The sequence below is a fragment of the Lemur catta genome, chromosome 17 (genome assembly GCF_020740605.2).
Source record: "Lemur catta isolate mLemCat1 chromosome 17, mLemCat1.pri, whole genome shotgun sequence".
Classification (NCBI taxonomy): domain Eukaryota; kingdom Metazoa; phylum Chordata; class Mammalia; order Primates; family Lemuridae; genus Lemur; species Lemur catta.
The window spans coordinates 2,404,579-2,432,471 of NC_059144.1; the positions used below are offsets into that span (position 1 = coordinate 2,404,579).

A 27,893-nucleotide genomic window follows, 5' to 3' on the forward strand; every position below is an offset into this window, starting at 1 on the left:
GCCCCTCTGGCTACGGCAGAGCAGAGTGGTGAGTGGGGGACATGGGGAGAGACGCCCTGAGGCGCCCTGGAGGGACACCCTGGAGAGACGCCACAGGGCTTCAACTCGAGCACGTCCACCCTGGATGCTGATGGATGCTGATTTTCGCTGTTAATTCAGTCATCATGGGGCGCACCCCTCCACTCTGGGGCATTCTTTACATACGATTGTTTGGGGGGTTCAGTGTACACTCTGGTGAGCCTTGTCATTTGGCTCAATGTGAAATGAGAAATTAGGGAAGAGAGTGAAGTTTCAGCTTAGTGTACATCTTGACCTCAAAGTTAAATTAACTAACGCCCCATCTTGCCTCTTTCAGAACCTCCAAGGGTCAAAAGCTGACCTGCTCACAGCTCGTAGAGGATGATCTGTGTCTGCTGCCTCCTGCCACACCCTGCAGAGGACAGACTCCACCGTCAAGCCCAGCAGCTTGAGCAAGAAAACTTGGGGGACTATTAGGGACAGTCTTCATTCCCCATCTGCAGGCTTCTAAAAAGGGGAAGGGCCTCCACTCACATCCCAAAGGGAAACCCTGTGGAGCCAAGGCTTTGGGTTTGTCACTCTCCACCCTTCCCCTCCCGCAGGCAGCAGGCGGCCCCGTCTCAGTTCCCTCCTGCACTCTACCTGCTCCAGTGCCACCCAGTCACCCTCCTAACACAGCAGCTCCCAGTCCCTGCTTGACTGTTCTACATCCACCTGTCACCTCCTGATGTCTTCTCTGCATTTTCTGCCTGTCAACGACAGACAGCTTGATGAGCTCAGGGCTTCGTTTTGGCCCCTGCTGTATCCTGAATTTTAGAACAGGGCTTGGCAGCTGGCGGTGCTTGGTTAAGTGTCTAGGATATGGATAAAGCCTGAAGCCTAAATCCACGTGGCCTCATGGATCAGGGAGTCTGACACCTTCCCTCCTCCCCCCCATGGCCTGGCAGAGCCCACGTCTTCCTGGTGAAGCCCCCCTGGTCTCCTCAGGCAGAGCTGGAGCCCCCCTGCAGCATTCTGTCTGCTCCCCCTGCACCCCACACCCAGCTTGCTGGAGCTGCCCAGGAGCCTGTCTTCTCCCAAGGGCTGTGTGTTTCTGCAGAAGGACCACTCTGGACCCATCTCTGCACCACGCGCCCGGCAAATGGCCCCGGACGCAGGGGCGACCGATGCTCAGGGACGCTGGCTTCACCAGGGCTGGGAAGGGGCAGCGGCAGCCCTGACTGTCTCTTCTCAGCTCACGCCTGCATCACCACCCATCTCACCACCTTGCCTGACAGCACACGGACCAGAGCTGGCTCCCCTGCACCAAAATGCCAGTGGCAGCTCCGGGATCTCAGGATGCAGCCCGCCCCAGTCAGACCACAGTGATCACAGGAATATCTCTCCAGAGAGGTCTGTGCACCTCAGCATCAACTCAATGTCTTGGACAGTCTTGTGTTTACAAAAAAAAAAAAAAACAGCAAAGCAAAGACTTAAGAAGTAAATCTCATCTCCCCTCTTCCAAGGCTGACAGACAGAATCAGAGTCGAACGCCCACCCCAGCGGTCCAGGCCCCACAGTCTGGCCAACCTCCCCTCCACCCTCCTGCCACAGCTTCTCACCAGCCACAGGCCAACAACCCCAGCTGGGTAACACAATGTCCCTGGCTGTCCCCGCTTCCCCGTGACTGACCACACACCTAACCTCCAGCCTTCGAATCTCTCTGCAAAAGGGAGCCCTAGAAGAGGTTCCCAGGGCACCAGGCTCACTTCCTCCACGGAGCTCATCAGCGTGTGTCATCACAGGCCTTGCCATGTCATTCTCTGATTGACAGCCAACTCCTCCACCAGACTGTAAGCTCCAGGGGCCAGGGCCCTGCCCGTTTGGGTTTCCGAGTGTATTGCCAGCCCCCACCTGCTGGACACTGAACAGCCGCATAACGTGCTCAGGCAGAGCTGTGAACAGGAAACCAGGAGTCACTGGGCAGCTGCTGCCCATTTCTGCAAAATCCTTACAGAGGAGCCCAAGAACAAAACTGTGGGGCTCAGCGGGTGGAGCAGAGCCCAGAGCTAAATGAAGGGACAGAGGCACACCCCTGCCATGAGCCAGGCACCCTTCTCAGCTCCGAGAGATGTACAGTCACTGAGGCCTCACCCCATGGGGCAGCACCATCACTGGCCCCTGTTCAGATGGGGACACCGAGGCACAGGGACATCGCGGAATGTGCTCAAGGTTATCCGGTGAGTAAGTGGCAGAGCTGAGAGTTGACGACGTGGAATTACACTCAAGCTGTCCAGCACCAAGCCAAGGCCAACTCCTCTGCTTACCAGACAAGGAAACACTAAGAGCCTCTAACATAGGAAAGACGAGCAGCCTCGCGCCCCTCAAGGAAAGTGTAGATGAGAGCTCCAGGCAGGCGCCACTGAGTCCTAGCAGGCTGACGCGGGTAACAGCCCCTCTGACTACGAGGGACTCCATGCTCTGCGGATTGTAACTCGGTTCAGCCTATATGACAACATCTGCTCCAAAAATACACATTAATGCAGCAATTCCACTTGGAAGAACTCGTGCTGCAGATAACCTAGCACATGTGCATGAAGATGTGCGGGGACGTGCACCGCAGCATTGTCCCAGACAGCAAACCCCTGGGGACAAACACGGCCCCGTCAACAGGGCTGGAGCTTGAGGGGTGGGTGCTGGTGGTTAAATGACGCTCTGAGCCTTGCAGCAGGAGGCTGTGGAGCACAGCGGTTAAGGGCGTGAGCTCTGGACTCAGACCGCCTGGGCACACACCTCTTCTCTTGTGACCTGGGGCAAGTGACTTCCACTCTCCACACTTCAGTTTCCTCATCTGTATTCAGCGCTTAGCTCAGAGGTTGCTTTTAGAATTAAACAGCCTTATGCACATTAAATTCTCAAAACATTCAGTAATCATTCATACTATTGGCATATCAGGCAGCCACTTAAAAAAGCAAAGTAGCTCTGTGTATATCGATCAGAATTAGAACACCACAAAACGCCATCCACAAAATCAAGTTCTGTCACATAGGCTGAATCCAATTTCAACTGCCAACTCTGGCTCTGCCATGTAATCACCAGATAAACAGTCACTAAGGTAGCTGTAAAGTGGGAAAAAGGGAGCAAAACACTGTGTAAGGTAGGCTCTCATTCTGTATTTAAGAAAAGTGTGTGTATATATAGCCACGGACAATCTCCAAAGGGTAACGGGCCTCGGTAATAGACAAGCCAAGAGGGATGAGAGGAAAACGTGATTTCATGGGATGGCCTTTGTGGTGTTCTAATTCTTTGCAATGTGCATTACTTACTGCTCAAAAATTAATTGCATATTTAAAGAGACAGAAAGAAAAAAGAAAACACCGCTGTTATCAGAGTCAGAGACTACGCATGTCCCTTCACCGTGCATGGTCTCTGGGGTGCTTCTGGCAACCTGTCTTTTGGCTGCTGTTTGTGGGCTGGTGCCAGACCAACAGGGGGGAGCCAAGGCAGCATGGCACCCCAGGGAAGGATCCCAAAAGTCTGCTAGAAAAGATGCCCAGAAAAGTTAGCCCTACCCCCACCAGCACGCATGGACATCCTGTTTGTGACTGGTGTCCACCTGGTTGACGTGGACTAACAGAAACGGCCCAGGGCTGTGGAGGGACCGTGTGCTTGTCCCCTCTCCTTGCGCTCCCCACGTGCAGCAGCTCTGCAAGTGGAACTGACCCCCGACTGGGGGAAGGTGTCCTGCACGAGCGGCCCAGCAACCAGCGGCTGCGAGCAGGAGTTCCCGCAGTCGGCCTAACTGCCGAGCTCACCATGCCGGCAGATGAAGGCGGCCCCTGCAGCCAAGCTCTCCTGAGCAATCCTAGCGATGGGGGACGGGCCGGTGTGGAGGGTCGGGTGGGAAGGCATGCTGAGCTGTGTCTTACTAGGTATTTCCCAGCTGTCTCAGAGCTCAGGTGGGGGGATGGGAGCCCTTTATTAGCCCCCTGGGTCACTCCTTTTGTTTCGAAGAGACACCCAGAGGACAAATGAACTTCGTGGTCTCTAAGGAGTGTGCAGCAGGTGAGATACGACGCCAGAGAGGACCCCACGCCATCCCACGAAGGCCAAGTGGACCAGACGTTACTCGGGCACCGGCAGGGGGGCCACGGCAATGCTCACTGCCCTGGCGCTGTTACCGCACCGGACTTGTCTGTGCCTGCGCCGTCTCCCGCAGACGGTGGGCGGCGTGGGCTCCCTGCTTTTCCTGGCTTCCTCCCCGGGACCCGGCCCACACAGTGCCCGGCGCCGAGGGGAGCTCAGCAGACTCTCACCGAAACGATTGAAGGTGTTTGTCAGACACAGATCTCCTCAAGAAAGCCTCACCCTGCTGCGAAGACGACAGCGAGAGTTGCCGTGGTAACCAGGGAGCTGTGCCCTCTGCTCTACTCTTCAGAGACCCCTTCACACCCCACAAAACCCCGCTGCGGCTTGTCAGTTCCGCCCGGGCACCCACCGCCTCTCGGGGAGCTCAGAAGCTGGAACAGGCTAACGACAGGGCTGCTGTCCGTGCCGCCAGCTTCTGCAGCAAGGGGCGCGTGTCGGCTGTTGGGTGCTCCAGGGGACTCTGACATTGATGCTTCCAGAAAGGTAGGAGTGACCCAGCCATGGGCTATCTGCCTCAGAGGAGGGACTTGAGGGTCTATGGGGACAGGACGCTCATTCCGAGACTAAGGCCCCTTCCCTGATGCCACCTGTGTGTCCAGCCTCCTCCCTGCTGAGAATGCCCCCACGCACTTCCTGACAATGTCTTTTTTTTTTTTTTGAGACAGAGTCTCACTCTGTTCCCCGGGCTAGAGTGCCGTGGCGTCAGCCTAGCTCACAGCAACCTCAAACTCCTGGGCTCAGGTGATCCTTCTGCCTCAGCCTCCCAAGTAGCTGGGACTACAGGCATGCACCAGCATGCCCAGCTAATTTTTTTGTATATATTTTAGTTCTTTGGCTAATTTCTTTCTATTTTTAGTAGAGACGGGGTCTCGCTCTTGCTCAGGCTGCTCTCGAACTCCTGAGCTCAAACGATCCGCCTGCCTCGGCCTCCCAGAATGCTAGGATTACAAGCGTGAGCCACCGCGCCCAGCCCCTGACAATGTCTTAATGGCCCTTCAAGACCTACCACAAAGATGCTTGCTGGCCAGGTACAGGGGCTCATGCCTGTAATCCCAGCACTATGGGAGGCTGAGGCAGGGGGATCGCTTGAGCCTAGGAGTTAGAGACCAGCCTGGGCCACACAGTGAGATCCCGTCTCTACAAAAATTAAAAAACATTAGGTGGGCACAGTTGTGCACCCCTGTAGTCCCAGCTACTCGGGAGGCTGAGGCAGGAGGATCGCTTGAACCCAGGAATTGGAGGTTGCAGTGAGTTATAATTGTGTCACTGCTCTCCAGCCTGGGCCACCAGACCTGTGCTACAGCAGGACACAGGGAAACAGACATGCAACCTGAGCGTCACAAACCACCTGCACAGCTCCTGTTGAAGTCCCTACTGCATTTCATGGCACCTGTGTGTGCTACATGCTTAATCCACACTGGAAGAAAAGTTAAAGGAAGAAAAAGGAGGGGAGGAAAGGGGGGAGGAAGGGAAGGAAGAGGAAAGCAGGGAGAGGGGGAAAGAAGGAAAGACAGAGTTTCAAAATAGGTTGGGACCTGGGAGGGAGAGAGAGGGGCCTGATTCACTGGCCTTGCACAAGCCCCCGCCACCCCACAAGAATCTCCACTGGAATATCTCACAACAGAGCACAAAGTGAAACCATTCCATTCCATGAGTATCTCTGGACACCAGCCAAGTGCAACAAATCACTTTGGTCCCATTCTGACCGAGGGCAATGGAGGGCAGTGGGCAAGCTGCTGTCCCATCACAGAGAAGCGCTGCCCCCTTGCACTTGGACCCCCCACTCTCTTCTCCAGTCTCCCGTAACCCGAGGGGAACCTCCGCCATGGCCCACCGGCAGCCAGGATGCACCAGAGGGCGCCCCAGCCTCGGAGCCAGAAGACTCGGTGTGAGCCATGGACTAATGGCTGTTAATGGAGAGGTGGCTGCTTCCAGCTCGCCCTTGTCTGAAGAGAATCCCCAGGAACATTCCAGAAACCATCTGTGACACACTCACTGAGCCCGCCAACCCACTGGTGCCTCCCTTCACTTCTTCTCGAGCCCCCTCAAGTCCCCACTTCCTTCCTCGTCCTCACCACTCCACCCACAGGCTCTCAGGCCCCAGCTCCTGGCGCCTGCACACATGGCCTGTACGGGAAAGGCCTTTGCAGAGGGGTTCAGTGGGGAGATCACGCTGGCTTATCCGGTGGGCCCTCAATCCAGTCGCGAGAGTCTTTCTGAAGGAGAGGCAGAAGGAGACTCAGCACCTGCAGAATAAGAGAGGCGCGGAGGTGGGGGCTGGCGTGGCCAGTGGAGCAGCGACGGCCCCGCGAGCACCCAGAGGGAGTGCGGCCCCACCCATGCCTTGACCGCAGCCTGATGAAACTGATCTTGGACATCCAGACTACAGAGCTGTGAGAAAACAAGTTTCTGTTGTTTTAAGCCACCAAGGTTGTGGGAATTTGTTAAAGTAGCCACAGAAAACTATTAAAAATACTATTAACTCCCTGTCCCTCTCCCACTCACTTGGAAACGCTCTCTCTCTGGACCAGCTCTGGTCCCGCACCCAGATGAGGCCGGCTCTGTATCCCTGTTTTATAGATAAGGCAACAGGAGTCACCAGTGTGGCCAGTGGCAGAGCTGGGACTCCAACCCAGCGGCCTGGCTGCTCAGCCCAAACTCTAACCACTGTGTTCTACGCCCAGCACCAGCAGCCTCTGCACCTCCACCTGGGCCAGTGCAGGAGGAAGACCCTCATCCAGGCATGAGGCCACCAGCCTCCTGGGGGCACTCCACGCTGCCCGGAAATGCTTCTGGGTTTCTCTGGAAAGCTAGTTCCCCACTCTGTCAAGACTGCTCCCCACCTCTCTGCACTCCTACCCTTGCTCCCCTGACGTCCTCACCTCACACTTTGTTGAGAAGCCCCAGACAGGTGGGTCCTATGTCCCCACTGCCCATCCACACACCTGTCTGCACCTGTGCAGACCCCCTGCCTTCCTTCTGCGATGGATGAAGCCCCAGCTCCTGGGGCCCCACATTTCCTCCCAGCAGATCTTGCTCTGCAAGGGTGGCCCAGCCACAGCCAGACGCCCTTGGAGGAACCCAGGCAGCCTGTGACACCATGTCACATCTGGGAACATGCTGTGTTGTCATTGGGTTTGAGGAAAGCTGCACCTTCTCCTAATCTTTGCTACCAAAGTAACTTATTGCCTCGAAGTTTATCTGCTGGTGACTTTCCATTAAGCCTAGCACCGTGTAGTGCCACCTACTATGTGCCAGGCACAGTTTGAGGCACTGGGGACAAATTGGTGAGCAGGACAGAACTTGCTGCCTAGGTGGGTGACACAATACAACAGCGTCCATCACCAGCTCTCAACTTAACGACCATCCCTAGAGGGGCCTCCCCGAGGACCCTCAGCACAGCACCGTGCTCCTCGGTGGCTCCTGCCACAGTGCAGAGCTGCAGCCGAAGTGCACCTGCTCGCACTGCGCGGGCCTGCACTCCGCGAGGACAGAAACCAAGACTCTCGCTCGCTGGCGTCCAGCCCGGGCTGCCACAGTGCTTGGCACAGAATGGCCCTCCGAAAGAACCTGCTGGAATAATCACTCAATTTACTACTTTTTTAAAAGTAACTCACGCATGAATGAGCAACCCAATGAAAGAACGAATGAACAAAAGAACCTTGGGCGAGCTGTTTAATTTCCCTGGGCTTCAGGTTCTTAGAGACGCGGAACAAAATCACGTCTCTGCAGCATGTTTGTAAAGAATGAAAAGGATGAAGTTATAAAAATATACCATGTGGTTGGCACATAAAAACTACTCAGCACACACTGACGCGCTCAACTCAACAAATACCACTGAACATTTACTTTGCACAAAACACAGTTTTGTGACTGTTTAGAGGCAATGTCAGTAGCAGCTAGACAGTGAAAAGCTCCTTCTAATAACAGAAGAAACACACGGGCCTGGGCTTTTTCTTTTTTTTTTCTTTCTTTTTTTTTTTTTTTTGCCTCTCTGGGAAATCTAAGCTCAGTCTTTTAAGAAAGCTATTTTGTCAACAGAATAGTGGATTTAAACACACTCAGGCCTGGGCCAAATCCATTACTACCTGTGTGACCTTAGGCAAAAACCAATAAACTTTTCTGAGCCTCACCTTCCTGGTCTACCACGTGAGAGTTGCTGCGAGAATTAAGCGAGATCCCAGGCGTGAGGTGCCCGAGGTGCCCCAGGAGCTCCGGGACCAGCCCTCCCCGCTGCCCCTCCTTCTCCAGTCCCAGCCATGTGGGGCTGAGCCGCCTCCACCATCGCCACAGTCCGGGGCCTGACAAAAATTGAAGAAAATGTTCCTTCCTCAAATCCGCCCCGAAGGAGGCAGGCTGTAAATTAGTGAGCAAGCCAAGGAAATGCTCTTCATCAAAAACAAATCCAAGAGACCGCAAAGTGATGGCTCTGAGGGGTCTTGAAAGGAGGTGACAGTCAAGTCACCTAATGGCATATTTAGAACCCCAGCTAAATCTCATGTAAGAAATACAAACAGGACCCACAGATTTCACCTCTCACAAAAATCAAATCACGGTGGATAACATATTTAAACCTTAAATGGGAAACGATTAGAATTCTAGAAGAAAATGTAGGAAAGACTCTTACAGACATTGGTCTAGGCAAAGAATTTATGAAGAAAACCCCTAAGGCAATCACAGCAACAACAAAAATAAATGAATGGGACCTGATTAAATTAAAAAGCTTCTGCACAGCCAAAGAAACAGTCACGAAAATAAACAGCCTACAGAATGGGAAAAAATTTTCACATACTACACATCAGATAAAAGACTGATAACAAGAATCTATTTAGAACTCAGGAAAATCAGCAAGAAAAAATCAAACAATCCTATCAAAAAGTGGGCAAATGACATGAATAGAAATTTTTCAAAAGAAGATATAAGAATGGCTAAAAAACGTATGAAAAAATGCTCAACATCTCTAATCATCAGGGAAATGCAAATCAAAACCACAATGAGATACCACTTAACTCCAGTGAGAATGGCCTTTATCAAAAAATCCCAAAACAACACATGTTGGCGTGGATGCGGAGAGACAGGAACACTCATACACTGCTGGTGGGAATGCAAACTAGTGCAACCCCTGTGGAAAGCAATATGGAGATACCTTAAACAGATTCAAGTAGACCTACCATTTGATCCAGCAATCCCATTATTGGGCATATACCCAGAAGAACAAAAGTCATTCTATAACAAAGACATCTATACCTGAATGTTTATAGCAGCACAATTCACAATCGCAAAGATGTGGAAACAACTCAAATGCCCATCAATCCACGAATGGATTAGTAAACTGTGGTATATGTATACCATGGTGTACTACTCAGCTATAAGAAATAACGATGATACGACATCTCTTTGGTTCTCCTGGAGAGAGTTGGAACCCATTATATTAAGTGAAGTATCCAAAGAATGGAAAACCAAGCATCACATGTACTCACCAGAAAACTGGTTTCCCTGATCATCACCTAAATGCACATGGGGGAAGGATATCAATTGGATATCAGACTGGGATGGGGGGTGGGGGGAGGGGATGGGTGTATGCCTACATGATGAGTGCGTTACACACCCTCTGGGGAATGGTCATGCTTGAAGGTGCTGACTCGGGGAGGTGGGGGGGGAGGGGATGGAGGTATGACTACATGGTGAGTGCCAGGCGCACTGTCTGAAGAATGGATATGCTTGAGGCTCTGACTCAGGGGGATGCGCGGGACATGGACAATGTATATAACCTGAACTTATGCACCCCCATGATGAGCTGAAATAAAAAAAAAAAAAAGGAAAAAAAAAAAAAGAAATACAAACAGGATAAACGATTTGCTCGAGAAAAATGTTATTTTTAGTGGAGAGAATCACAGATTTCCATGCATACTAAGCCTCTGGCATTCTGAGTGACATTTTCTTTCTGGGAGCTCCTAAGCTTGACTATACATCAAGATGGAAAAGTAATTGACAATGATAGGATTAAAAAAAAAAAAAAAAGACCGGGTTCCTAAAACTATTGTCCAAACACAATGCTGAAAACAGAAGCAGCGTTCAATAAATGTGGAACACTGGGATGAGGAGGGAGGGTGGGCAGCTGGCAGAGAGGAAGAGAGGCATGAACTTGGCCCCCAGGCTGAGCACTCCCAGGCCACACTTGATAATCACATTAAATGCTCTTCAGGCAAAATTAGACAGGCTCCAAGCAGAAAGAAATACAAAATGCCAGAGCTACTGAGTGATGTACGAGAATGAAATCTTTGTAAACGTCAATATCCCTGTTTCATTCAAGCACTAGGACCAGCAAATTTTAGCAGCTGTTTACAATTTCATATAATGTAAGAATAAAGGAAGCCTGGGCCTCTTAGACTCCACCACTTTTTGAATCAAAAACAAAGACCAATTACTCTGGTTGGAAGGTTATAGACTACCACGTGCTTGCAAATTAAATATCCAGGTGTTGGTTACACAAACAGAATCATTTCACTCTGCTTTTCATCTTCATGCTCTGTAAGAAAACTTTCACCTAGAAAACGCTTTGATAACTACCAGCTCATACCACTTAATATAACAGGTGACATTTATGGGTCTCTCCCCACTGCCTGTCCACCACCACCCACCCTCAGACGGTGGCACAAATTTTAATTTGTCATCCTTGGCATTCTGATTAGGGAAGTAAGCTAAATGAAGCATTGCATCTGAATGGCTGCACAAAGCCTAATTAACCAAGCACCCAGAAATGGGAGAACGAGGCCTGATTCTTGCTCAGCCCTGCCCTTGCAAGGCTCCAGGCCTGGCTCTTCATAAGCTGCTCGGAGGAAGGAGCACCCTTTCAAGCAGGAAGACAGTCCCTCTCCACCGAGCACACTCACTGAGCTCACAAAGAGGCATGACTCAGGCACAACAGAGCTTTCTCTCTGGCCAGTAAGCAGTCACTCCCGAAAAGGACAAGGCAGGGCCGTTCCTGGTTCTCTCTGGGATCCACCTCTATGCACCACAGGACACTGTACCCTGGATCCAGGGAGATGGGATCAGCCAGCTGCTCAATTTTGCTTCAAGTACTCCCATGTTCAGCACTGTCTCCAGCGCCTGAGAGAGACCCAAGGAAGTGCTGATCATCCTGAACAGAAGAAGTCTCTTCGGTGTCTGCTAATCTATGGGGGCTCAGGGGCCGCTGTCACTGTGAGGATGTTTTGCTGGTAGGTTGTGGTCTCCGCATTTGAGAGATGAGGAAGCTGAGGCTCAGGGAGTTTTTGTAAGACACAATGTGCCCGAGGGTAAATGGTGAGCAAGCTGAAGTCCTGTTCCTCACTCACCAGAGGTGTGACTATGAATAATCCTCTTCACACCTGGCTGAGCCTCAGATTCTTCAACCGTCAAACACTAGGAATAAGATGCATTACCAAAGAGCACTGCTGTGAGGACCAAATTGAATAAGGTGTGTGGAAAAGACTGTACATTTTTAAATGACACAAATATAAACATAGGGTATTATATACAAAAATAAGGCACTGTAGTTTATCAGCATCAGGATGACTCCAAATCCATAGAAATTCTTCCCCGGTGGGCGGTGAGCTACGCATCTTGAGTCCAGAACCAGAAAGTTTTCCTATAAATGGAATCCAACGTGAGGGCTTTCCATGTGGCCTCCTTACTAATAATCAGCAGTCTAACAAGAAAGCAAAGAAGCTAAAAATAAAAATAATCAGATATAACCAAGTAAGAATCTGATCTGGAAGAAATGAAGCCCAGCTTTGAATGATATCAACCTCTGATTGTATTAAAGTAATCCATAATTACAATCCTAGCTGCTTGAAAGAAGATAACATCACCCTAGTCCTCAAACTGTCTTTCAGTTTTCAAATACAATGTCTGGTACATAATCAAAAATATCCAGGCACACGAGGAGACAAGAAAATAAGATCAAAAACTATGAGGAACAACAGATAAAAGACACAGGATGGGAGTACAGATGAAGTTTTCATACAGAGACTGTAAAATAAATATGCTTAACGTGTTTGAGACTAAATAAAGATAAGATTGAGACTTTGGCAGACAACTGGAAACTGAAAAATATATATATAAAGACGTCATCTGTAAATATCTGTTGAAAGGGAAGAAGAAAAGGCCACGCTGACAATGGTCAACCATCAGACTGTGCCCCCCATGCCTGACCAGCAGAAATCTCGGGCAATGGAGCACCCCGATTAAGAGCTTGGACCCTGGAGCAGACGCCCTGCTTTGAAACCTCACTCTGCCGTTTACTAGTGTGTGCCACTAGGCGAGTTACTTAACCTCTCTCAAGTCCTCATCCATAAGGTGGTAAGAACATCAATACCTGCTGATACTTCACAGGGTTGTTAAGGGGATTACATGTGTTAATTTTGTAAAGTTTTAAATGGCCTCTGGCACTATGTTCTATTGCACGTAGGCAGCACAACGTCAGTGTTCATTAAATAAATGAAATCAACTCAGCAAACAGCCACATCACAGGGTCTGGCCTCTCTCCAGCTGCCGCTTCTCCATTTTCTATGTTCAACACCCCAATTCATACCTCGCCACACTCAGCTACTCACACTTCACCAAACTGTCACGCTCATTTCTCACCTTTGTACCTGACCTTTCTTCCCTCCGTCTGAAAGCCTTTCCTTGATCAATCCCCTGGGAAAGCTCCTCCACAAGCTTCACAAATGAGTTAAATGTCACCTCCTCTGGGAAGCATTTCTGATTACCTCTCAGCGGTAATTACTTCCTCTTCTGTGCTCAGCCAGCCCCGATCTTCCCCCTTAGCATGGCGCTCACCAAACTTCACGGTCACTTCTGTTTACCTGTCTCTCTTCCTGGCTAGATCAGACTGCCTTCAAGCAGGAAGGATGTCTTACCACACATCTCTTTTCCTAGATGCCAAGGCTTGTGTGCGATGCACAGTGGCTGTTCTGCTATGACCACTCAGGGACAGATGAACACGTGACTGAACGCATGAGTGAGATGCACTCAGTGCTTGTTCTCAAGCCATGGTAGTTGAAACACAGTCACATCCATGGAAGGGGAATGGGATTGAGAATTCTTACTCTTCCAAGGCTTGAAGCATGCTCCCCGAGTCCTCGGAGCACAGGATGTCCACCATCTGGTCGTTAAGGGAAAGGTCCTCATTCACGCCATCCGCCGAGGTGAACAGCAAGGGTTCCGCCTTGCTCTCGTGATGCCCGACCTGCAGGAAAATTGCAGAAACAACAACTCCGCGTGCATTCTTGTGAAGGCCACGTGCCAGGAAGGGCAGGAGGCGAGACAGGGAAGCCGCAGTCAGAGAACCTGACCGGCCCCACCACAGGGGAGCAGATGAACTCAGAAGAACCAATGCACTTCCCTGAGCCTCCATTTTCTCACCAAAGAAATGGGTTTACAATTCCAGTAGCTCTGCACAGGGGTGTTGTGTGGATAAAATGAAGCAATGGATGAATACAGGCCTTTTCAACCTGTAAAGACCTATCAAAATATTTCACTATCTTAATCGCCACCATCATCATCATCAGGTAGGGGAATACTCCCAGGCGTGGTGGACCTCAACATCATGGATCTGGCTGGTTGCTAATCAGACAGTGAGCTGGACTGTGAGCTGGAAGTGACATTTGAGATAATCATGCCCAACTCTCCGATGCGATAGATATATCTGTTTTGTTCCCCAATATCATTAACTCTGCGGAAGCGAGTGATAGCTGCAGCTAACATTTAAGAATTCCTGTCCTGCCAGGTTATTGTTCTGTGTGCTTTCTACATACTGTATTGTGAAACTGCCATAATGACAAAATAAGTGCCGGTGCCCCCACTCCACGAAGGAGGAGACTGAGGCTCGGACAGGTGCGCAGTAGCGTCACTGCCGGGCACGCAGCTCCAAAAGAGCAGGCTGGTGTCTGACCCCGATGCAGCTCTGAAGCTGCCTTCTGGTTCACAGCATGTTGTCTTACTGGGCACCACGCTGGCAAAAAATGAAGAAAATGTGAAAGGTTCATTCTGTGAAGCCAGGAAAAAAATACTGCCAGGCTCTTCAGAACTTAAATCAAATTCACACTCTGCTTCCCTCTGCGCAGTTGTAACGATCCGCCTTAATCTCTGGGAAATGAATCCTGCTCTCCCATCAAAGTAGCAGGGTCGTTTTGTTCTTCTGATTGGTAACAGCTTTCAGGGAATAAGTACAGGGTCTGATTAGACGGGCCATTTTTCTTCTCCCACTTTTGCCTGTTAAGGAGTTTGTGGGCTGACCTCATTTCCAATGACAATCCTCGCTCTAGGAAACTGGAACAAAATGAACGATGGCCCCTCACCCAGGCTGGGGCAGGACTTCAGGCTCCAGAGAGAGAGTCCCAGGAAGCCGGACCCCAGCCTATGCCTGGCCACTTTAAACAAGTTGTTTAACTTCACAGACCTCAATTTTTCTCTATATAAATAAGGTGAGGGAGGAAGATGACAGATGTTCCTTTCGAGGTGTTGGGCCTCTGGGCGACAGTGAGTCACAGCAGTGCCCGTTGCGCCCTTGTGCTCTGCCATGTCCCCTTGCCCTCACCACTGCAGTGCCCACCAGCCAACACCCATGCACCTGCCCTGAAGGATGCTGCTGGCCTCTAGATGCCACGCCAGGGACATAATGTCACCTTCCTCCTTGCCTCCTGCCTCCTTGTCCTCAGCCAATAACCAAAGGGATCCCAGCCCCTTCAAACCACGGGTGTGATGACTACACGGCTAGTTCTGGGCTGTCTCCAGAGCTCCCGGGCCCCTGTGGTCCTGGTGAGACCTCACCCTCTGCCCACTGCTGTCCCTTCCTGCCTCACCCCCCTACCACCCCCGGGCCTCCCTGGGCTCACTTCCCATATAAACTACTTCAGCTGAATCCTGGTCTTAGGAGGTGCTTCTGTGGCAGCCCAGACTAAGACAGGGATGCTGGGATCGGGGAGTTCACAGTCAGGCCCGACGGATCGTGACAAGTACTGGGTGGAGTCACGTGAGGGCCCAAAGAAAGTGGCCTGCAATGACTTCCAGGGAAAGGTGATGCCAGTTTGCGGCTTAAAGGATGGGTAGGAAGTGTCCTAACTGAGGAGTGAAGAGAGGGCTGGGAAGCACATGGGTGTGAGTGAGCATGGAGAGTTCACACTCAGAGGGAAAACGAGTCACTTGGCGTGGCAGGAGGTTGGGGTGTGAAGTGGGAAGTGTCAGGAAGGGGGTAGAAGACAGTCCTGGGGGCTTCATAAGCCAGGCACAGGGGTCTGGGCTTCCCCCAGAGATGTTCTGCAGAAATACAAAGCTGTCCACACAGGTGGGGGCTAGACTGCAGGGTTCTCACGCCCGGTGGCTGGTTAGAATCCCCAGGGAGCTTTCACAGATGGCTAAGGGTGGGGACACATCCCAGGACGTGCAAATCCAAGCTGGGCCTGGGCACGACTATCTGCCCACAGCTCCTGGGGTGCCGGCAGAGCTCCAGAGGTGAGACCCCTTGTGCCGGGGGTGCACGTCTACCTCGCGTCTGCCCCCGGCCCAGCTGCCTGGGGAAGGAGACTCACCCGCTGTCTGGCGAGCACGCCTCCCCGCAGACACCAACACCGCGCTGCCAAGAAGAGCACGAGCCAGGTCAGCACAAGGGAGGAGAGGAAGGCAGCCACGAACCCCGCTGCGTGGATGCCGTGGTGCGGCAGAACCTGCGGGCACAGACAAGGCAGTGGGTGCCTGGGTGGTCACGCTTCCTGTCCCCGAGTCACGCAGACGACCGAGAGCCGGAGAGAACAAGCAGGGAGTCGGGGGACCAACCTGCCTGCCCCCGAGCTGGCGCTGGGCCACAGGCTGGCTGCCTCGAGGCCCTCGCTGGTCCCTCTGACCTGGATGTCAAGGAGCTCACGCGGCGGCAGGGCACCCAGCCCCAGGCACGGCCCATCACAGGCAATTAGGCATGTTCAGTTTCCACATCTGGCATGTGACAGTCCTACGGCAGCACTAGCAATCTGTGACAGGTTCTGAGAGTCAGGGGCAGAACTTTGCAGAGGCCGGAGGGAGAAGCCATCGCACACTCACCTTCCCTCAACACTCTTGTAACTTTAAATTAAATAATTGAACCTCAATGTTCATTGCATTGAGTTCAGAGGCTATTTCTTGTCTTCTTACTGAGAAAATTGGTGAGATTAGTGCGCCACGCTGGCCTCCACCCCTCCTTCCCCACTTCTACCTTCCAGCATTTATTAGTTGCATAACATATGTATTTTGTTCTGCAACCACAATTCAGTTTTGGTGATGTTTATAGGTTAATTCAAAAACAAAAAATTAAAAAAGACAACGTCATTATTATGATTAGGCAAACACTAGTCACTGCAGAATACAGCCATAGCATGTCATCCTGTGTCACTGAATACCTGGCCCTCAGAGGAGTACGCTCCTCATGCAAGCCTCTTCCTCAGACTCCAGCAACGATTCACAATCGCGCTGAATTTTTAGTTTGCTCAATTTGGACAAACATTTCCTCTTGTAACTTTTTGCTCTTCCTGAGGTTTCTCACTGCCTTTCTTTTCCCTTCCTGGTATATGCCCATATCCTTAATGCTACTATCTGTTACAGAAGGTCAAATTCGTTTTTTCTTGCAGTCACAATTCCCAGAGTTCTCTGACTTCCCGATTCGACGGGGACGGGTGCCGTCCTCGGGCTGTGCACGGCTTCCCTCCCCGCCCTCTAGCGCATGTCCTCACCGCATTACTGACCGAGGAAAAGCTGTACTTCTTGGATCACATCTCTTCTTTTTAATGGAGCACCCTCAGTATTTATTTATTCTGAAGTAAATTTGTTTAGAAAAGATGTTCTTTTCTTACATGTCTGAAAAAGGGACTTTGCCCCCATTTTGATTGACAGCTTGGCTGAGTATAGAACTCAAGGTCCAAAATCTCTTTACCTCAGAATGCTGATGGTCCCACTCTGCCTCGTGACATAGGCATACCTGAGGACGTTCTAGAAGGATCTGTTTTTGCCTTCTGGGTGCTTTTAAGTTCTCCCCCTCTCCCTTGTAGTACTGAATATCTAACTATTTAAAAAATTTTGAATGAATTTTTAATGATATAAAAAAAGGTTTGTACCCTAATGTAACTTTGTAGAAAAAATACAAAACTATATACACAGTATAATTTCAATTTCACTACAATAAAAATAATAGAGATGCATACATATACATGTGTAAACAAACTATGAAGAAAATCCTCTACAATTTTGTTTGAATGTGATTACTTGATGAGGTTTTTTTATCTTTTTAATATTTCTTTGTTTTCTAAGATCTCTACAATGGGCATGTATTACTTGTATAGTAGGAGACAAAATATCATAAAAATTTTAAGTCAAGTTGGGTAGATGAGGACCACACAGATCCTCCTTGAAAGAAGGACTTGGACATGAATAGAAATTTTTCAAAAGAAGACAGAATAATGGCTAACAAACATATGAAAAAATGCTCAACATCTCTAATCATTCAGGGAAATGCAAATCAAAACCACAATGAGATATCACTTAACTCCAGTGAGAATAGACTTTATCAAAAAGTCCCAAAACAATACATGTTGGCGTGGATGTGGAGAGACAGGAACACTCATACACTGCTGGTGGGACTGCAAACTAGTGCAACCCCTGTGGAAAGCATTATGGAGATACCTTAAACAGATTCAAGTAGACTTACCATTCGATCCAGCAATCCCATTATTGGGCATCTACCCATGAGTGGATTAGTAAAATGTGGTATATGTATACCATGGAGTATTTCACAGCTATAAGAAATAACGGTGATATAGAATCTCTTATGTTCTCCTGGATAGAGTTGGAACCCATTCTACTAAGTGAAGTATCCCAAGAATGGAAAAATAAGCACCACATGTACTCACCAGCAAATTGGTTTCCCTGATCATTACCTAAGTGCACATTTGGGAATAACACCAATTGGGTATCGGACAGAAGTGGGGGGGTGGGGGGAGGGGATGGGTGTATAACTACATGATGAGTGCGATGTGCACTGTCTGGGGAATGGACATGCTTGAAGCTCTGACTCGGGGGATGAGGGGGCATGGGCAATATATATAACCTGAACTTTTGTACCCCCATAATAAGCTGAAATAAAAATATATCTGTATTTTTTCCTAAAATATTACGCATTGAAAACAAAAGTTTACATAAAATTTTTATTTACATGCAACCAGGAATATAAACATTAACTGGATTAAAAAAAAAAAAAAAAGAAAGAAGGACTTGGGGCCTGACCATGAGCCGTGTGGTCAGGCGACAGACTCTGACCTCAAGGTCTGAACCAGCTGCAGAAAGCCAGCGCGCCTGGTGTCACGCCCTCCCAAAACAGCCTCCATGGGGTGGCAGAGTTTGCAGGGGCATGATGCCAGCCACTTTTTGCCGGCAAGGCAGCGCTTGGCCCAGAGCTACCCCCTAGGCTGGCTGAGGCTCCGTCAGCCCGGATCACACCTCGACTCCCTCCTCTGTGCAATCGTGCTTCCCCCTTCTTCCTTTCCTAGAGGGCCACTGACTGTGCCAAGGGTCCCCAAGACCAGCTGCAGGCTCGGGGATTCACTAGGAGGACTCACAAGACTCAGCACATAGTCCTACTCACAGCTAGGACTCACCACAGCAAAACGATACAAAGCAAAATCAGCAATGGGAAGAGATGAATGGGATAAAGCCCAAGGAAGACCAGGCACAAGCTTCCCAGGGGAGCCACCTAAGACGTGCTTAATTCCCCCAGCAAGGAACTGGGACAACTCACGTGAAATCCAGTCGACCAGGGAATTTCATTAGGAACTCAGTGTCCAGGGTTTTTACTTAGGGCTAATCACTTAGGCACCCTCCGCATGTACCAAAACCCCAACCCCCAAGAAGGACAGCAAGTATTCAACATGAACTATATTGTTTGTAAAGCAGTTCCGGCACAGTGTGGGACCATCAAATGTACTGTTTAGGAGCTAGAAGACAACTAGCCTGTTCCTCGTTCCCGTGGCCACAGTGCAGCCGTCATCAAGGTTAAATTATTTTTGGCAGACCAACCAGACCAACCTGACCTCCCAGACTGTCAAAGCTAAGTCAGGTCAGAAACAGGAGTTTTGGTCCCGATGTTTACTGGAGCCTGAATCAAAGTGTGATTCCACATGTAACACCCCGTGGTAAATCAGCCTGTCCACAGAGGCTGTTATCAGAGACTGCCGGGAGCCGACTGTTTTCATATTGTAGCATCCTCCTGATTCTAAATCTTGAATTTTGATTAGCACCAAAACGAAATCCGAGTTCTCCATGTGTGCAGCTCCCTGAGCCCTAACTGTGCCTCTGCCAGACAAGAAAAAATCAATAAACTGGGTAAATACGGGTAGTGCTGCGGTGAGGTTACGATGGAAAAGAGACAAAACAATCTTGTCTCTGAAGAGAACACAGGAGCTAACGACAAGCAATCTGCTCTCAAGTTGTCTCTCTCAAAGAAGGCAGCGACTTGTTTTTACCGCTTCAGGAAGAGGGACGGAGAGGTAAAGGGAATTCACAATTTTGCTCACCCGCAATGTGCCAATCTCCGGACTAGGCACCTGCAGCAACCTGAATCGTGCTCCCCCAAGAGATATGTTGAACTCCTAACCCCCAGCACCTATGAATGTGACCTTATTTGGAAATCGGGTCTTTGTAGATGCAATCAAGTTAAGATGAGGTCACACTGGATTAGGGTGAGTCCTAAATCCAACAACAGTGCCTCTGTAAGGAGAGGGAGGTCGGCAGACACACAGAAGGCGGCCAGGTGCAGGTGGGGCAGATATTGGAGTGGTGCAGCTGTAGGCCCAGAAAGGCCTGAGGACACTAGTACAGTGCCTTATAGACTTTATCTCGTTCAACCTTCTGTAGTCCCGTGGGGGGGGTACTATCCCCATTCTACTCATAGACACACGGAATTGCAAAGAGATTAAATAATTGATCCCAGCCCACAGATAAAAAACAGCAGAGGTAGCTCTGCTGGACTCCAACACCAGTGTCCTCCCCGCTGGAGCACACTCCTTACCGTCCTGGGGGATGTGTGGTTCTTTTGGTCCCAACCTCCACACCACGGTCAAAGTTGTTTGTCTGATTGATGAAAACCAGAAACAAAGACTGGGACAGAATCCCATGAGGGCAGGGCCACTCTACTGCAAAAGGCAAGAACAGAACACTTGAGCACTCTCTCTTCCTTTCTCTCTCTGCCTCCTTCCCTCCTACTTCACAAAGTGGAATTGGACAACTGAGTCAGGCTGCCTCACTTATCTTCTTCCCACCTCCCCCTTCTCTAAATCCACATCTCAACACTTTACTCTCCTCGAGTGAGGGAGCCCAAGCAGGAGAGGCGCCATGGGCCGTCCAGTGCGGCAGGGCTGAGCTCGATGCCTGGCACAGCGGCCCAGCTCCAGGAATGGACGCCTAGGTCTAGAAGGAGGGCGGAGCCAGCACCAGCCCTGCAGATCCTATCGTCCTCACCCTTCCTACAAATCCTTTGTCTGACACCAGGTGATTAGCAAATCTAGGCAGAGCCTGCCTCCTTGGGGCAAGCCCACTCATGACTCTCACTTTCTTCATTTCCCTGTGTTGCTAAATTATGCTAGGCCTTCCCTGCCCACAACGGGCTGCCTCTACTCCTCCTCTTCAATGTTCTTCCTTCATGACGATGGCTAAAGAAGAGTAAGATTGCAATATATAGTTTTATGGGAAGGAGGAGGCACAACACAATCACTACCATCCCACCATCTTTATGGTCACCATCACTGGCATCATCACTATCACCACCATCATTATCACACCATCAACATCACCATCACCATTGTCACCATCACCACTATCATTATCATCATTATCAACCATCAACATCACCATCACCATCCTCCTGACCATCACCATGACCACCATCATTACCACACCATCACCATCACCACCATCATTATCACACCATCACCATCACCACCATCATTATCACACCATCACCATCACCACCATCATTATCACACCATCACCATCACCATCACCACCATCATTATCACACCATCACCATCACCACCATCATTATCACACCATCACCATCACCACCATCATTATCACACCATCACCATCACCATCACCACCATCATTATCACACCATCACCATCACCACCATCACCATCATTACCACACCATCACCATCACCACCATCATTATCACACCATCACCATGACCACCATCATTATCACACCATCACCATCACCACCATCACCATCATTATCACACCATCACCATCACCATGACCACCATCATTATCAACACCATCACCATCACCATCACCATCACCACCACCACCATCACCATCACCACCATCACCACCACCACCATCATTATCACACCATCACCATCACCACCACCACCATCATTATCACACCATCACCATCACCATCACCATCATTATCAACACCGTCACCATCACCATGACCACCATCATTATCACACCATCACCATCACCATCACCATCATTATCAACACCGTCACCATCACCATGACCACCATCATTATCAACCCCATCACCATCACCACCCTCGTTAGCAACATCATCAGCATCACCATCACCATCACCATCCCCATCAGGAGCAGCAGTACCACCACCATGGTAGCGAATGTGTACTGAGCAGACACCAAGTGCCAGGGATGGTTCCAGTGCTTTACACGTATTAATCCATTTAGTTCCCTCAACAATACTGTGAGGTGGACACTATTTTAATCTTCATTTTACAAATTATGATGCCAAAATAGAAATAAGCTAAAGAAATGGCCCAAGGTCACAAGGGGGTAAGTAGTGAACCTAAGATTCTCACCCACAGTCTAGGCTAGTGGTCTTCCTGTCCTGGCTGCCTCCCTAGCGTTTGGGCACCAGCCGGGCCTTTTACCAGGAGCCCTGCACTGAGCTGTGCCACTGTTGACACTTTGATTCCCACTCTGAGTTGCTGCTCACCTCTTGTGAGTGAGTAGCAGGGCAGAATTTTCAAATTCCTGAGTCTCTGGCCAAAAGCCTTCATAATCCCTTCAAACCGTGCTCAACCATCAACATCTTTATTGAACTTTTTCCACAGCGAGGCCTTATTCTTTTTATAATCTTTCAAATAACACTTAAACTCAGAATCCCTACATCCATATCATATGTGTAGAAATCAAGGTTTGCTATAATTCTGTTTGCCTGAAACTCAATTTAAGTGGCTACATCACAGCGGGCTGCCAGGTTTGGCGCAGAGTCTGGATGTGGTGCTAATCTTTGCTGACATCTCATTAACACTCTGGAGCAGCAGAGCCCTGTGCTGGGTGCTGGAGGATAAGGCGGAACCAGACCCAGTCCCTGCTGCAAGGAGCTCACGGTCCGCAGAATGAGCCAGGCAAGGGGCAGGAGGAGCAGGGCCTGCAGCAGGCGCAAGAGAAGCAGCCCAGAGCCCAGAGGGCCTTCGAGGGCAGGTGAGGGATTTGCCACGTCACCCTAAGGGCATAAGGGGAATCACCACAGAGTCTTCAGCCAGGAAGAAGTATGGTCAGATCAGTGTTTTAAAACAGCGGTCCCCAACCTTTTTGGCACCAGGGACCAGTTTCATGAAAGACAATTTTTCCACGGACCGGGGACAGGGGATGGTTTCAGGATGATTCAAGCACATTACATTTATTGTGCACTTTATTTCTATTATCATTACATTGCAATATGCAATGAAATAATTATACAGCTCACCATAATGCAGAGTCTAATGCTGCCACTGATCTGACAGGAGTGGAGCTCAGGCGGTGATGTGAGTGATGGGGAGTGGCTGGAAATACAGACGAAGCTTCGCTCACCCGCCCACCGCTCACCTGCTGTGCAGCCTGGTTCCTAACGGCCACGGACTGGTACTGGTCCACGGCCCGGGGCTGGCGGACCAGAGTTTTAGAAGACAACTCGGGCTACTGTGTGACCTCTGCCTGAAGGAGGGCAAAGCTGGACACCATGGCCAAGGGAGAAAAGATAAATGTGACACACGGCTGCAGGACACGCAGGACACACTGGTGAAGACCATGAACTCCGGCCCTAGTGGGGGTGCGACTCCCAGATCTGCCCTCCCACACTGGGGACCCTGGGTCTCCCTACCTCTGAGCTACAGTTTCCTCATCTGAAAAACGAGGCTGAACATAGTGCCTATGGTTCTTCACTTAAGTTAAAAATAGTATTATTATACAACCCAGCAATTTCACCTCTAAGCATATACCCAAAAGAATTAAACACGGGTGTTCAAACAAAAATCTGTACCCAAACACTCACGGCCGCTCTATTCACAACAGCCAAAAAGTGGTGGGAAAAAAAAACCCAAATGTCCCGATGAAGACAGAAACAAAATGTTGTACCCATACAATGGAATACTATTCAGCTATTAAAAAGAACGAAGTTCTGCTGCATGCTACAACACGGAGGGACATTGAAAACATCACGCTAAGCGGAAGATGCTGCACATAGAAGGACACATATTGTGCGATTCCCCCTACGTGAAATGTCCAGAGTCAGCAAACCCACAGATACAGAGGGCAACAGCGGATGCCAGGGCTGCAGGGAGAAGGGAACGGGGAATAACTGCTTCATGGGCACCAAGTCCCTTTTGCAGCGCTGAAAATGTTCTGGAATGAGACAGCGGTGATGGCTGCACAACACTGTGAATGTACCATCAGCAACAGTAAATTTTGTGTTATGTGTACCCCGTCCACACACACACACACACACACACACACACACACACACACACACGGTGCCTAATTTGTAGGGCTGTAGCACACCGAAGTTGGTAAGTCTGAGCTACTATTACTGTGGCTGTTGCTAAGCTGGAGGGAAGGACACAGGCTAGAGGATATTTAGGAGACACAGGCAGTTGGGACATAGGGATTGAGCGGAAGGACAGATGCCTAGGATGTCAGAGACAGCAGGAGCCAAAAACGCCCCTCAGTGTCTGCCTGGGAGGCTGGGTGCTGCGGGACCCACCACTGCAGTGACAGGTACAGAACTTGCAGCAGCTGAGGGCACCAGAGTCAGCCCAAGGTAATCACACCTTTCAGATTCCCCTAAAAATGTAGCGGCCACTGATCATCCACTCATCATAACAAGTATAGACGCCAAAGAGCAAATTTACCTTAAACCTCATCGTCTAAGAACAAAGAAAAAGAAGTGGTTGTCCCGGCTTCCCAACCACCTGAGTCCTCACTGACTTCCCTGCTTGTATCTGGAAAAGAATCGTCTGTCATTCCCACCCCTTTAATCATGCGTTAGCCGGAGCATTGCCTTTGACGAAGTCTATCACTGCACCTGTGAAGCGCAATGCTAGACAAAAAGCCCTTTCAGAAGGAATGCTTTAAACGCTTGGAATCCAACACCAAGTTACAAAAGCATGATGCAGAATTGTTTACAGCGTTTGACTTCAATTATGTAATAAATATATTCATAGCCTCGTGCAAGGCAAGAGCTAACATGTTAGCAATGGTTCTCTAGGGTGGTGGGATTATGAGGTCGTGGGAGCTTGCATGGAGGGGGTGTTGCCTCACAATGGCCATAAATTAAATCCCACCCATTAACCTCCTCAAGAACCCCTCCCCCCAGAAAAAGCTTGACAAGATGGGAGACCATACAGAATGTTTTCCCTGGAACAGATCTGAGGAATAATTCCATTGAAATTCTTTACCTTGAGCTACAGATCCAAGAAACAGAGGGGTCAGTGGCTGCAGACACTTGTCCCACAGTCCCTGAGGGGAGCCCTGACTGCACAGAGACTCTTGGCCTCCGAGCTGACAATACTGGCCAGAGCGAGAGCTCAGAAGTAACCACAGGAAGGGACAACCACACTTTCTAATGCATCTTTGCTAATTTAACAATCCAGTGCACAAAGCTTACCAGGCACGTTGCACAGCATGACTCTGGACTACAGTGACCTTGGCCAGTTCCCAGAGACTCTCAGGACCTGAGTTTTATTGTTATTGTTTTTCAAAATATTAAGGGCATGCTAATGTTTTATTATGTGGACACCTTGTATAATGCTTAAGTCGGGGTTTTAACATGCCTGTCACCAGAACAGTGTTCATCGTACCTAAGTTTTGATCCCTCATCCCCCTTCCACCCTCCCCTCACCTTCGTTTCCTGAGTTTTTTACTCTAAAATGAGAAAGTGGAACTAGACAACCTTTAAGGTCTCTTCCAGGCAAAAATTCTATTCTGATGTAACAAAAATGTATTCAGCGCCATCCGGAGGAATAATCTCAACATCAGAGTGCCAGGGGTTAACAGATGTCCCAACACCATGGGCGCCCAGCAAAGGGTGCAGCCAGCTCGCCCGGGCAGGCTGGGGAGTCCCGGAGTGTAGATGTTGGGCAGGGCTTGCAAGACGGCGACGAGTGGCCCAAAGCACAGGTGAGGAGAGAAGAGGATGTGCAAACCAGAGCAAGTGGAGAACAAAGGTCCAGTGGCAGGGGGAGGTGGTTGACAGGGGTCAACTCTCCCGATGGACGCGGAACGTGGGGCCTGCAAGAGTGTAAGGCAGGCGGCTGGTGCTGCAAGGAAGATCCCTGCAGAGCGGGCAACGGGCTCGCAGGGAGCAGAGCTGGAGGCTGAAGAGTCACCAGAACAGACGCGAACCAGATCAGGACAGTGGTTAGCGGGCTGCACATGCCGTGGCACAGAGAAGGCAGAAGTGACAACATGCGACTGTCTGCACACACCGGCCCTGAATTCAACTCAAAGCCATGGGACCTTGCCACCAAGGGCACCTCATAAAGCCCTGTGCTGGGAAATTCCCACGGGGTAGACAGCTCTCTGCTGAGGTATTCCTCGTACAAATTAATAGACGCTCTTCATATGTTAAAGACGTTACTCTTTCGTCTTGTACGTTTATTAGAAATACTTCCCCAAGTTTCTTATTTATTTTTCTAAGTCCTGTTTTTAAGTGTAAAGCTTCCAAATATTTATGTACTCAAAACCATGGTTCTCTTCAGCTCATATGATATTAGCCCATATTTACTTTTACAAATTGTTTTTATCTACTTAGATTTTAATCTGATTAAGAAATTCACCTTTATTTTTGTTCCAAAAGATCCAGTCAGTTGCCCTCAAATTCATGTATGATATATTCTTCTCCGATTGATTTAAAACACCATTGCATTATATATATATATATATATATATATATATACACATATATATGTATATGTGTGTGTGTAGTTAATTCTCTTTTGTTACATCAGTCTCACTTTTCTTATAGCAGTTGCAGACTGCATTAATGTCACTTGATAATGTTTTTAATATCTGCTGGGGCAAATCCTCCCACATTGCTCTTCATTTACAAAACCTTCCCATCTAGTTTTATAATCCATATTTCAGGAGGAACTATGATTTGATCACATTCGCCTCAGAGTCCTACTAGGATTATTACTGGAATTGAATGAATTGGGGTGCCGTAACAATTGGTTTAAATGTCTCTCTCTGATTAGACCCGAGATTCCAGCAGCAGAACATCATGACCTGTTCTCCCGGCACCTGGCACAGCGCCCAGCCCTTTCACGGGCACATGTGACAACCACAAGAAACTGGAGGTCACATCTAGTACAATCTGGGGCCTGCACTCAATATTCAGCACAGTGTGGTTCTTTCTTCCTCTTAAAAAGACTCTACTGTCCGGGCACAGTGGCTCACGCCTGTAATTCTAGCACTTTGGGAAACTGAGGTGGGAGGATCACTTGAGGCCAGGAGTTCCAGACCAGCCTGAACAACATAGTGAGACCTTGTCTCCACCAGGAAAAAAAAAATCACGCAGGCGAGGCGGCATGTTCCTGTAGTCTCAGCTACTCAGGAGGCTGAGCAAGAGGATCGCTTGAACCCGGGAGTTGCAGGCTGCAGTGAGCTGTGATCACACCACTGCGCTCCAGCCTGGGTGACAGAGCCAGATCCTGCCTCTAAAACAACAACCAAAAAACCTCTCTTCATCCAGGAGCCAGAAAATTGAGACAAAATGGGAAGCAATTTCTTGGGGCCTCATTTTCCTTGGCTGACACGTGTCAGTTTCACCCTCAGGAAAGTGCCGGAAATTAAGGAGAAGGTGGGCAACTTGCGAGCACTGCGGAATCCCAGCTTACACCGTGGAAACTTCAGTTTTATCCTGTGCTTTTTAACTGTGTGACGGAAACGTCAGCGGAGCTGCTACCCTTGCTGGCCGGATCCCTGTCTGTCACGGCCACACTTTCCTGGTACGACCCCGTGACCTCTGCGGGTGCCCAGGGCAGCTTTGCGACTGCCGAGGGCTGTGCCCCGTCCTGGTGCACGTCTCACCCCGCAGACCCGGGTTTGTGTCCCAGCAACAGTCAACACGGGCTCAGCCTTGAAGTCGCATCTTCAGCTGTGTATTTCAACATACCCCTCCCCCACCTTTAACTGAATCTTACTTTTAAGGCCCAACTGGATTGGAGTCTTCCTCCTCCTGGCAGCCTGCCAGCGCCCGCAGGCCCACATCACACTCTCCTGTCGCTATCCACAGTACAAACTGTATTTCAGGTCACAAGCTCGCAAAGCCACTCACCACTGTGCAATCACCGTGTGCACTGTTTGGTCTTTTCTTCATTTAATGTCTTGGCGAGAGGGTGGGGATGGGGGTGACGGGCAGTGGGTCCCCAGGCTGTCCCCCAACTCCATTTACTCCCCAAAATCTCATA

The 27,893-nt window shown here is 49.7% G+C and overlaps 1 protein-coding gene across 4 annotated transcripts in view; it reads right to left on the minus strand.

Moving 5' to 3' along the window:
- The window catches only part of EVC2 (EvC ciliary complex subunit 2), a 130,365-nt gene that overhangs the window by 76,838 nt on the left and 25,634 nt on the right, over positions 1-27,893 (minus strand). For all 4 annotated transcript variants that reach the window (XM_045528269.1, XM_045528268.1, XM_045528267.1 and 1 more), the window contains 2 exons: positions 15,720-15,854; positions 13,239-13,378 (listed from right to left, as the gene is read on the minus strand). In XM_045528269.1, the coding sequence (XP_045384225.1) occupies positions 13,239-13,378; positions 15,720-15,854 (275 nt within the window). The remainder of the gene's footprint in view (positions 1-13,238; positions 13,379-15,719; positions 15,855-27,893) is intronic.